Raw genomic sequence first — 12,994 nt, 5'->3', positions numbered from 1 at the left:
TGTCAGATGCAGGGAGGTTTGACGGATATTTTCTTTACCGATGGCTCCAAGAATGAAATAGGGTCTGGAGCCGGATGGTACTTAAACGATAGTAATAAGTATCACTATGCTATGGGGGGAATAGCAACTGTTTTCGAAACAGACGTTTTTGTCATCCTAAAAGTAGCCAAATGGATAATCGAGAGGAGATGGAGCGGGAAACAGATTGGCTTTTTCAGTGACAGTCAGGCTGCATCGAAGGCCCTGGAGAAGCAAACCTCAAAGATTGTTCAAGAATATAAGAAGAAGCTTAATTCTGTCGCAAGACAAAACATGCTTGCACTTATATGGCCGATGAATTGGCCAACCGTGGATTAGCGGTTCTGCTAAAAGGGCCAGAGCCAATAAGCGGAATCAGTTCCGCAGTAATCAAGAATTGGATCAGCGATTATGTAGGCAATCTACATAAAGAGCGATGGTCCGGTCTAGAACGCTGCAGAACTGCAAAGTGTTTTGTGATAAGTCCGAACAGAAAATTGTCAAACTTTCTACTAAAACTGAGAAGGAATGACATTCGGCATCATTACAGGACACAACCCATGGGGTCAGCATATGACCACCATTGGAATCATCGAGGACCCGGTATGCCTGCCATGCTTGGAGGAGGTGGATAGCACTGAGCACTTTCTCTGTGAGTGTCCTGCCTTTGCTAGATCACGGCTAAGAGTATTGGGTTCCGATGTCATGAGAATGAGTAATATTCGTTCTTTAAAACTGGAGGATATTTACAGATTTGCCAAAGAATTTGGAAAATTCTCACAGGACTAACTATCTCTATCTTTGTCTCTATTCTTTCCTATCTCTTTCTCTGATACTTTTCTCCTTTCCTCCCTGATTATCTACCCCCTTTCCAGAGCTTTAAATACAATGTGCTCTTTAGCCTGAGTGTTTTATTAGCCACCAATCTCCTGGTGCTCCTTGGCTCGACCTTTTCAAATTTCAATTTCAAACTCTGAAGCTCTAACCCCGTGAGGCATTTTAACCTCTCATATTGTAGAGCTCCTAAACATTTCATTCGGGGTCTAGCTAATGCTGATTATTCTACCGCCTGTTATCCGTGTTTTTATGTCCGCAGCGATGTCATTGTAGATCATCTCTGAGGGTTTCAGTATATCGTTTTGTTGTTTAAATTGTGTGTAAACAGCGCTTTTGGCAATTTCATCTATTAAGTGACTGTGTCTATGCCGAGGTCGTATCGAGGTAAATATCGTCATGTCTTTTGTACCAATCTGCGTTCTTAGCATCTTAGCTTGGCTTCTCTATATAATTTGTAGGTTTGATTTACCCCATATTTCTAGTCCGTAATATTATTGATTTATGTATAGATAACCTTTTTTTACTGAATAGTAGAAATATAACCAAGTGCGTATTTACTTTCTTCTGATCTATCTCACTCTCTCTCTCTCTCTCCGTCACACTTTTGCAGATGAAGCTTTACAATCGCAATTTTGCCGTAGGCGAACGCATCGAATATATGGGCTGGGTGAATGAGGGTGTCATCAACAACAACATCTCTTGGCAGAGCTACAAGCCACGCTTTCTGGTACTGAAAGGCACTGAAGTAATGCTCTTTGAAACACCACCGGTAAGTGCACAATCTAATAGGCGCGCAAATAGAAACGTAGAAATATGAAAAAAAGTTGTGAATTTCATTAAAAGGCAACTGACCCAATTTCTGTATTAACTTAGTTTTGCTGCACAGTTTTAAACAAAGATTTAAGCATTAGTATGTATGTAGTGAAGCTTTAAAAAAACTTATATATTCTGTTGCGTTCATGCGGATTCATGCAATCATATGTGCATATGTCTGTATTTTATTTAGCATTTTTCTCTGATTGAAGCAAAAGCGAAAAAACGCAATAAACCACTTGCTTTTGCTGACACATTTTGCGCTACGTTATGGCCATATTGAAAAGGAAGAGAATTCAAAATTCCAAATTTGACGGACTGTGTATTTTTACGCTCAGCGATTTGCGTTCCATAGCTGTGGCAAATCCATCGGCAACAAATCCATGCATTTTTGCCACCTGCACCATTCCACTAACAACAACCAACAATAGCAACAACGCGTGGTCGACTACGCTGTTGAAAAAACTGAATCCATTTTACAACAAAAAATGATAAAAACTGCTATAAAAAACTTATATGCAAATTTTGTCCTCTTTAAAGTACTACGTCGCTACACATGGAGAACAATTGGACGTAGAGGTAGTGAATCCGTTGCCTGCAAGCAATCATACCGTGCGCTTCCGGTGAATTTGATAAATTCATATTTTATACGCTTTAGCTATATGCTTTTTTTGTTTTTGTTTTTTTGTTTGTTTTATAGATTCCACTCGCTTCCGGTTTATTTGACAAACGAGCGAAGCATAAAGCTTCTATTTCATAGCAATTACTTTTAAATCTTTCATATAAAATCAACAGGAACGGCAAATAAATTGATGTGAGGTTATCTGAAGCCATTATTTATCGGATTTTCGCATACTCTCAAATATGGAAATTGTGTCATGTTAATTTATTGACAACCGGAAATCAACTTTTTTTTTGTATATCACTTGGTTGAATGTTTATTTTCCCACATTTCTCTTACTATGGAAGGGAACAGTGATAGAAGTCGAACGCACAAATTTACTGATGGTATTTTTATGGGCACAGTTTATTACAATAGCACCTTCAAGACTAAAGCATATTTTAATGCTGGTTTTTAATAAAGGGCGGTTAAATTTTAAGGGCCGATGTTGAATGTAAGCCACACCTAAACATCAAGCTCTTTTCTGTACTCCATTTGACATTATTCAATTTCAAACTAACTCAATTAGAACCAAAGAAAAATAATTGAGCAAGGCGTTAAAGTTATTCAGGCTTATTATGAAAACGGGCGTTGAAATCAAAATGCATATCGAAGAAAATCATCTTCAGTGATGAGGCACATTTTCACCTCAGTGGATTCGTCATTAAGCAGAATTGCCGCATTTGGGCGACTGACAGTCCAAGAGTGATTGCCGAAAAACCAATGCACCCACAAAGAGTGACTGTTTGGTGCGGTTCATAGGCCGGCGGCATCATTGGGCTGTATTTTTTCCAAAATGAGGCCGGTCAGGCAGTTCCTGTGAATAGTGTTCGCTATCGTGAGATGATAACGAACTTTTTATGGCCCGAATCAGAAGATATGAATGTGGACGATATGTGGTTTCCAAATAATCTCACGTCGCGGCGATGTCAATTGGTCGCCAAGATCATGTGATTTGACACCGTTGGACTTCTTTCTGTGGGGTTATTTGAAAGAAAAGGTGTACGTCGATGAGCCAGCAACAATTTAAGAGCTAAAGGATGAGATAATTCGGCACATTAATGGCATAGAACTTCAGCGTCATCGAAAACTTGGAACATCGGATGGAGGTGTGACGCCGAGGCCGCGGCGGCTATTTGGCCGATATTTTGTGATATTTTATTCTACACGTAATTGAACCATACCAATATTATCATAATAAAGAGAAATGACAATAATTTCTTATAGAAATTGTATTTTATTCAAAATCAACACCGGCCCTTGAAACTTAACCACCCTTTATGTAAAGCAATAAATTAAATCAATACCTTTGAAGACTCTTTTCACAAGGAAGAGCGACACCAAAGCCGACTGTCCTTAATGGGTTTCGAAATATTTTTTTAGTTACCTTCATCACAGCTTAAATTAGGCTCCTTCTATTTGCCACTTCTCTGCGCGCTATGTTTTCGGCTTTGCTCACTTGACGAGAAATTTGCATGTGAAAGCAACTTCAAAGCCGTCGCGCAAGATACACCGCGAGCGAGTACGACTATACCTCATAAAACTGGTATCACTCACTATTTTTAATACTGTCAGCTCCATTTTAAACTCAAAGAACCTTGACAGTGACAGCCTCTCCCCCAAGTAAGCTGTTATATACTATACCCTACAGCTTCATTTCACCAGTTATAAAAAATGTCCCACAAACTCAATCTAATAATAAAATGCAGGCACAAATTTGAAGTATTCGAAGTATCGTAAAGTCGTGATCGAGCTGAAAATGAACTTAGCTTTCATTGTTATTGCTACTGTAGCAGCACAAAATGTTACCCTTATATCTTTTGGAGCAATGCCGTTGAAGAGACAACCCATGGCCCTGAGGTCATTCCGGCAGCGTAGCCCCGACTGTCGCTATATTTCTAAATTCTGCTAAAAATATTCGCCATGATGGCACTAGAAACTGCTTTTATATGAGTGACTAAGTATTAGTTACGTTAACTTTATAAATTTCAAAGCGCAAGCTAAACTAATTTTGTGGTTGTCTTAAATATACAGCATGCGCGTTGTTGGAAGAGGCGCTAAAACTCCAAATTCTCTAACAATAAGTTAATACAATATAGAAAATTATATCAAAAACTGAAAAAGATATTTTTATAATAATATACTAGAAGACTAAACCCCATTCTAGCAGAAATTATCGGGTATGGGAAAAAGTTTACGCCCCCGTAAAAGAGGTGTTGCTGCTGATACTATTTTTGTGTTCACTCTAGTAACACACTGGTAATTTGAAGGTGTATATGTGAGGTCTCGACCGCAGTAATTGACATTTGTTTCAAGAGTAAGGATCCTTTTTTTATCTGGCATCAAAAATGTTTACGTTCAACAGCATTTGCTTTCCGCAAATCTCGCATTATTATTAATTTTTAAAGATTCGAAGATACTCAACTACAACAACTATTGAATGAAGACGCATGTCGAACCCTTGATGACATGTTTAAAGAGTTGGATGTTGACATATCAACCATCGGTAAACGTTTGCACGCGATAGAAATGGTCCAGAAGCAGGTAACTGAGTGCCACATCAATTGAAGGAGAGGAATATCGAGCGACGTTTGGTGGCGTGTGAGATGCTTCTTGAGCGGCAGAAAAGGAAAGGTTTCCTGCATTGCATTGTCACTGGCGATGAAAAATTGACCTACTATGATGACCCTAAGCGTCGAAAATGTTGGAGCCTGGAAGGAGAACCAGGTCTATCTACAACGAAAAAAAATATTCATGCCTCAAAGATTATGTTGTACATCTATTATGAGCTCTTCAAACCCTCTGGAACCATCACTGGCGATCGTTACCGACTGCAGGTGATGCATTTGAATCGAGGTCTCAAAGAAAAGCGGCCGGAATGGGACGGTTGACATGACAAACTGATTTTGCTGCATGAAAACGCCAGGTCACACGTTGCTAAATCGGTCCATAAATATTTAGAGTGACTGAAATCTCTAGAGTGACTGGGGGAATCTTGGCCCACCCACTGAATTCCCCAGACATTGCACCTTCATATTACCAACTGTTGCGATGAATGCAGTAAGCCCTTAATGGAGAGCGGTTCACTTCTTACGAGAGCATCACAAACTGGCTCAATGAATGGATCAAGTCAAAAGAACTGTAATTTTTCGTCAGCGGAATCCGAAAGAGAATATGGCCGATGATGAAGTGAAAGGCGATAGAAGATAGAACCTTTTATGAAGCCACGCACGTTCTTCTTAGTACAGCTAAGAAACGTACTCGTATTTTTAATCGATATCCTAACACGAAACCGTTCCTGGTGCCAATTTGACTACAGCCTCGGTTTATTTTCTGTGAAAAATGTAAAGCTCAAGGAATATTTTTTTTTTTGCATACTGCATTTATTTTTCAATGCATTTTGATGTGACTTCTCTTACTTTTTCGTTTTTTATTTATTCCATTTAAGGGGGAACACCACTCCGATTTTTTTTTACATTTTCTTAAAGTAGATATATTCAAAAATAAGATTTTAACTTAAAATCTTGAAAATTGACGAAGTTATACTCAATGCAATAAGGGCAGGTAATGAGAAATGAAAACTTTAAATGCGTTTTTCTCAAAACGACTTTTTTGAACACGATGGCCTCGAATTCTCGAAGACTTATGAACCGATTTTAATTTTTTTTTTTAATTTTTTACATGTATTGGCTACAGTCGTACATAGCCGTTTTTTAAAATTCCAAAAGTTAATATTTTTTCAAGCCTTTCGAAAACAAAAAAAAAAAAGAGTAAAAACACAAACTCATTTTTCAAACCTGCACCATTTTCTAAAAAAAAATATATAAAAAAACTGCCACGTACGACGATAGCCATTGATGTATAGACTAAGAATTTTTTTTGGTTTTTTGCTTTCTGATGATTTTTCATCGCTGCATCGTGGCCACCAGGGTGCAATAGTTTTTTATGACGTCATTGCATTAATATTAATAACAAAATGTAATGTTTAATATTTTTTGATAATTTGTGTCAATATAGTTGAATATATGTTAAATAAGTTATAATTTGTCCGATCCTCAAATAATCATCCCTACTTATAAAAAAAAATTCCCAAACATTTTACTAATCTACACAATAGTGGCTATCGTTGTACGTAGCCTTTTTTTTTTGACAAAATGGTGGTGGTTTGAATTTCAATGTGTGTTTTTCACAATTTTTTTGGTTTTCAACAGGCCCAAAAAAATAGTTATTTTCAAAATTTTTAAAATCGGCTACGTACAACGATAGCCAATCCGATAACAAAAATTCTGAAAAAATAAAATTAAAATCGGTTCGTCAGTCTTAAAGAAATCGTTGCCACCATATCAAAAACAAGTCGTTTCGAGAAAAACGCGTTTGAAATAAAACATCGTATCGTAAGCTCTACGGGGCCGAACCGACGGGCGCTCACTTAAGTGCACATAGAATCAGGAATAAAGCGAATTTCGCTTTAAAATTTTACCACATTTTCTTGAGTAGTTATATGATCAATTTATGCAAAACAAAATCAATTTTTTTGAATTTTTACAGTGGCGTTCCCCTTAATAATTATTATAATTTTTTCTTTTTTTTTTGGTTAAGTCAAATTGACATTTTATATCAGGTACTGATGCATATTAATAATTAAAAATAGTTACAAAGTTTTGCATTATTCTTATTTTTCGTATGGAAAATTCTCGAATCAGATTATTTCTTAATAACTTCACGCTGCGAGTACTACAGCTCGTGAAATGAATATAACACCTAAAATTTTTAAAAATATGGATTATTTATTTATTTCTTAATTAAAATTGTTTTTTCTTTTTTATAAAAAGGTAGATCTTTCTATAATGAAGACCATATTGATCTAAATTTCAAACTAAGGATTTATAAGAATTCGACAATTTTTCTTTAAAATTTTAAACTTTTCTTAAAGCTTGCGTAAGCAGTTTCATAGTCCATTAAAGCACAAGCCAGAAGTGGCCCAAAGTTCTCCTTGATATTTGAAAATCTTACCGCCTATTGGCGTTGCGTATTTGCTCCATATAGAAGAACGCGCATCAACGTCAAGGAAAAAAAATTATAAAAAATATATCGGATTTTCTAGCAACTTTAAACTTTATGCTTTATGATACTTAAATTTAATGAGCTATAAAACTGCGTACCCAATTTGTTTTTGTGTTTTTTTTTTTTTTTGGTGTACGTTAAACTCGAATTAATATTTTACAGAAAACTTGTTCCCTTTTTCTAATTTTTGTATAAAGTTTGATTCGATTTGGCTTGGATTTCTAGGATTTTTTTGTTAAACAATGCGGGTTACTTTTATAAAATAAATTAATGAGCATTAAAAATAAAAGCAAATAGTCCAAACTGGTTAAAATATTTAGGTTTAACATATTTTTCGCGGGCTGTATACAGAATTTTACATTGTCTCTTCCGCATATACTTTGTTTGTTTGTTTTCGACCCCAATATTTTAATTCATTTATTCATAGCTTCAAATTCAAAATTGCGCTCAGAATTATGACAAAGTATTGCATAGCGACAACCATAAAAAAACTTATGCTCTTATGAATTAAAAATGCACATATGTATGTATGTATATTAAGGTGGACTGATAGTACTATATGTGGAGATTTAAAAAAAGGTTTTTTAACAGATTAGTAATGAAATGCTACCTTTATAAGAGTTAATAATCATAAAATCTTATCTCTATAGTATAAACTTTTGGGTTGCTCCCAGGCTAATTAAATTTTGAGAAATAAAAGAAATTTTGCACAGCTATTCATATATCGAAAATTTTAAATCTTGTGTTTGTAACTTGTTTTCAGCTACAGTACTAAAGAAAAATAATACTAATTTTAACAATAATAGTAAATAATTCAAATAAATAAACCCTCATTACAAGGTTGCCACTGAAAGTCATTTTAAGTTACCTTCGAGGGCAATGAAAACGCTCTGAAATTAATCTTAATACTAAAAACAATCAAAAGTGAATACTCGTACAAGAGATTGTATAAGGGCACACACGCATGTACGTTCATAATTTGGGAAGTGGAAATGAAAAGTTTGAATTCCACTTTTATTATTTTGCACCCTTGCCACGTGTCTGGAGGTCTACCAAAAGCGATTTAAAAAGCTTCCCTCCACCCTATTGTACATATGTATAGGTATTTTTTATGGCTATGTTTAAATATAAGTAAATGCGTACATAAATTAATGAGTATAAGTGGTTAGCTACATGCTCACACAAGCGTATTAAAAACATGAAAACTTGAGTACAAACATCTATCGCCTGGCTGTTAATCCCACGCACGTCACTCATACGCCACGTAGTACGGCATGCAAATGCTGCTCATTAAAAGTGCACCCAAACTCAGCAACGAATTTCAGTTTATGTTTATTTTTTTTGCATGTTTTTAAAGTGGTTTGTGTGTGTGCGTGTAAGTGTGTGCTTACAGTTATGCTTTCCATATATAATTAGGAAAGCGGAATGATGCAAACCATAGTTTTATACTTCTTGTGCTCAGCCATTCTCGCTGCTGCACACGCCCCAGTAATAAGTGCTGAATTATGAAAGCATATTGTGCAGTATATTTTAACATGGCCATGATTGCAAATTTAGAGTTTGAAATATGAGTAATTGAAAGCAAATAACATATTAATATTAAACGTGAAAGGTAATTAAAATATTGAAAATATTTTTATTGGAAATTATACGTATACAGGTGCATTTCGGTACAGTTTTGTGCATAAACTAAGTAAGTTAATTAGTTCTTCTAGCGAATGGGTTATTTTAATGTCGAAGTATTCGACTACTAGAGAGAAGTTACTAGCAGGCCAGAATTTAATAAATAATTGTAAACAATTCAATTCAATTCAACAAAGTACGAACACGCTGGATATCGCCCACACCGAAGCCGTTTGGATCAAGCCAAACCTCTTCGCATCGTAGCAGAACAATCAGTTGACTGGCGCTTCCCGCTTTACATCAACAATCAACGAACAGACTTTAAGAAGCCATTCGTCGACACTCTCAAACGAGACGCAATATGGCTGGCGTGGAAAGGGAGTGAGTGGAAAGGGAATTCCCACTAAAATAATCCGCCTCATCAGAGCCCTTTACGAGAGTTCCGAACTGGCAGTGCTTCACAACGGTAACATCAGCGACGCATTCACAACCAACACAGGCGCAAGGCACGGTTGTCCTCTGCCGTACCTCCTCTTCGCCATCGTCTTAGACGACATCATGAGTCAATTGACATTGCACAAAAGATGGAGCTTCACCAGACATCTTAAGCGCCTGATGACATCTGCCTCCTCTCTCACAAACTCACTGACATGCAAACGAAGGCGGACAGACTAATCACGCTGGCACACCCTGACGGACTAGAAGTCAACATCGCCAAGACCAAAAGGAGTCAGCCACAATAAAGCACGCCCGATGCTGCTTAACAGGTACCCGGTGGAATTTGTCGAAAGCTTCTGCTACCTCGGTTGCATTATCACGACAGACGGCGGTTCAAATGAAAATGTCAACTGCAGGCTAAACAACACGGTTTTGCAAGACGACGTTGCTCAACATCAGCACCGCCGTCAGAATTGACTTCTTTAATCTGATGCTGGAAAATATCGTGCGAGCCGCCAAACTTAATCGCTATGGCACAATTTTGTATAAGAGTGTACAATTCTTCGTCTTAAAAACCGCGCTGTTAGTTCTGCCTTCTCCAAACTAGATAAAGAGGCAAAGCGAAGCGGTCTGGTGGTCAACGAGGACAAACAAACAGTCAGCTCGCGTAACGGCACCCACGTTTGATCCAGTTATGATTACGAGGTTGTAAAAGACTTTGTTTATTTAGGAACCAGCATTAACACCAAAAACAATGTTAACCTGGAAATCCAACGAAGAATCTCTCTTGCCAACAAGTGCTACTTTGGACTAAGTAGACAACTGAGTGATAAAGTCCTCTTTCGACGAGCAAATCTAAAACTCTATAGGCGCTTATCATGCTGGTACTAACGTATGGCGCAGAAGCTTGGACGATGACAACATACGATGAAGCCACGCTTGGAGTGTTTGAGAGAAATATTATGCGTAAGATTTCTGGACCTTTGGCAAAGGCGAATATCGCAGGCGATGGAACACTGAGCGGTATGAGCTTGACGACGACATAGACAGAGCGCAGCGAATAAAGATCCAGCGGCTACGTTGGTTGGGTCATGTCTTTCGAATGGATACAAACGCTCCGGCTCTGAAAGTATTCGATGCAATACCAGCTGGTGATGGCAGAGGAAGAGGAAGGCCTCCTCTGCGTTGGAAAGATCAGGTGGGGAAGGACTTGGCTTCACTTGGTGTGTCCAACTGGCGGCGATTAGCACGAGAAAGAAATGACTGGCGCGCTTTGTTAAACTCGGCCAAAATTGCGCCAATTAAGAGGACGAAGAAGGCTAAACAAAGCAAGTGCGTCGTTCGGGCGAATGCTTACAGTATGAGCGAGTTCGCAAATCTCAGTAAAATCAACGAATGAGGAGCCGTCCTATTGCAAGTCAAACACAGAAAGTGGCGATGAAAAGATCACACATCTGAAAAAGTATCAGACAGCATCGCGAGAACGGCACTGGACTGGAACTTGCTAGTGAGGAGAGGTGCGGTCGACCAAGGATCACTAGACGAAGGTCAATGTTGGGCGAACTAGCCGATTCCGACATCACATGGGACGACGCAAAAACAGGAGCCCAGAACCGTGTACGATGGAAGACTCTTGCCGAGGCCCTATGCTACCGAACAGAGTGTACAAGTAGATAAAAATATATATAAAAGAAAGTAAATAGACGAGGTACTAATTTCATAATTATCGAACCGCAAAACTCATTGAGTAACCTAGTAAAATAATCACTCTTCTAATGGCAACATTTTTGACTAATCTTAAACTCCAGGTTTGGGTTTGTTGGTTGGTTAGAGTGGTTATTCATCCAGACTCCAATTAGCGCTTCCGCACCATTTTGTTGCCACATTCTCGTTACCAACTTGTTTAACAGTTATTTAGATCAAGACTATATCCAGTCTGTTCGGTTTAGTAACCTTATTAGGCTGTTGACGTCTAAGCCAGACAGTTGCTCGAGAGTCTCGAACAGCGGTTTGCCCAGGGTTGACATTCTGTCCTTCCATAGGGCAGGGCATTCACAGAGGAAATGGAAGATTGTTTCCTTTTTCTTCGATTGTTTACAACTCTGACAGTATGTGTTGTGAGGGATGCCCATTTTGGAGGCTTGTTTTCCGATAGACCAGAAGCCAGTTATGACTGCCGTTAGTCTATAGGCGTCCCGTCGCTTCATACTTAACTCCAGGGTAGTTGAATAAGTGCGACTACGACTCCTTAATCCTTACTTTTATCAACATTTTTGATGATTGGCCTACCAGAACGATTTGCTGCAATCATCGCTTTGTTACTGCATTCGATACTGCATAGAATCGTAGGCAGCACAGTTTTCCTTCGGTCACCTACTCCAACTTTTTACCTTGCTCTTAGCGGTGCTGAAATATGCACCAAATTTTCTCCTTTTTTACAGCATTAACAGGCAAAGAGTTCAAACTAAAGCATTTACCACTTTGGTCTTTTCTCGATTTTCCAATTACGAATAAATTAATTGGGCTTGAGCTCGTAAATTCATTATGAATTAGCCTATTACATGTTGTTGTGTTTTTCTGTTTTTGTAGTTTAGTAATCAAATGTTGGCGCCGCACGCCGAACCTATCAATTAGCCTCGTATGTATGGCATGTAAAATCATTATGTTTGCTTAAATTATTTATTACAAAGTGTGTACACGTAAATGTTTGCGCACAACACAGCCGGCAGCGAAACGTATAACCGAAAAATCGATCGATTTTGGTTCGCAAAAAAATTCCATTTTCAGTTTAATTCCCCGCACTGCTGCACATGAAGGTGTATTGTTTGTTGCCTTTGCTGCCTTTGTTAACTCTTATTTTTATTTTTTCACTCCTTTGTGGTAAAACGTGTCTTTATTTATTTATGCAAATTCGTGCGTACTTCTACCTGCAACTCTGTCTGTGTGCACGCACACTCGGTTGTGTATGTTCGTATTTTTTTGGTGCTTTCATGTTTTGGCATTTGGCGCAGCATGACATGAGGGCGCACATATTTACAGATCGGTGAATGGCCTCTGACGCGACAGGAGCATCAACACCAATCACGCTTCGCGGCTTCTATGCGTATCAACGTTAACACTGTGGCTTTTGTCGGCGCCACTTTGGGCATAACTGCATATGCACCACCTGTCACCTGCGTGCTGGTATTGATCCTTCATGGCGCCATTGTGCAGGCAGCAGGTTAAATGCGTGTTTTTAACACCTGCCCTCACTGAGAACTTTTTTTACCAATAATATTTGCTTGTATTGCTCGGAAATATGCGACATTTTTTCACAAGTCTATGTGTACAATAAGTATGCATATTTACACACACACACACAAACACGTATACAAGTGGCGAGTAAACTTGAATGCCACCAGCATTTTATACGCGGATCGCATCTTTATGCTGTCTTTCCCAGGCATTATTTCTCCTTGTCATTTATCCACTTTACTGCGATTACATGCGACTCGCGTTCATGTCGCGCCGCTATTATTCCGTAATTGATGTCATGTTGTT

At 38.2% G+C, this 12,994-nt stretch overlaps 1 protein-coding gene across 2 annotated transcripts in view; it reads left to right on the top strand.

Annotated features, from left to right (window-relative positions):
• The window catches only part of LOC129243667 (gamma-1-syntrophin), a 242,349-nt gene that overhangs the window by 108,535 nt on the left and 120,820 nt on the right, over positions 1–12,994 (top strand). For both annotated transcript variants that reach the window (XR_008582333.1, XM_054880859.1), the window contains one exon: positions 1,466–1,624. Coding sequence is in view for 1 of the 2 variants with exons in the window: in XM_054880859.1 (XP_054736834.1) it covers positions 1,466–1,624 (159 nt within the window). In the remaining variant the exon portion in view is untranslated. The remainder of the gene's footprint in view (positions 1–1,465; positions 1,625–12,994) is intronic.

The sequence above is a fragment of the Anastrepha obliqua genome, chromosome 4 (assembly GCF_027943255.1).
Source record: "Anastrepha obliqua isolate idAnaObli1 chromosome 4, idAnaObli1_1.0, whole genome shotgun sequence".
NCBI classification, from domain to species: Eukaryota; Metazoa; Arthropoda; class Insecta; order Diptera; family Tephritidae; genus Anastrepha; species Anastrepha obliqua.
Note: the sequence above shows the minus strand (reverse complement) of the source record. Positions and strands in the feature narration are given on the sequence as shown.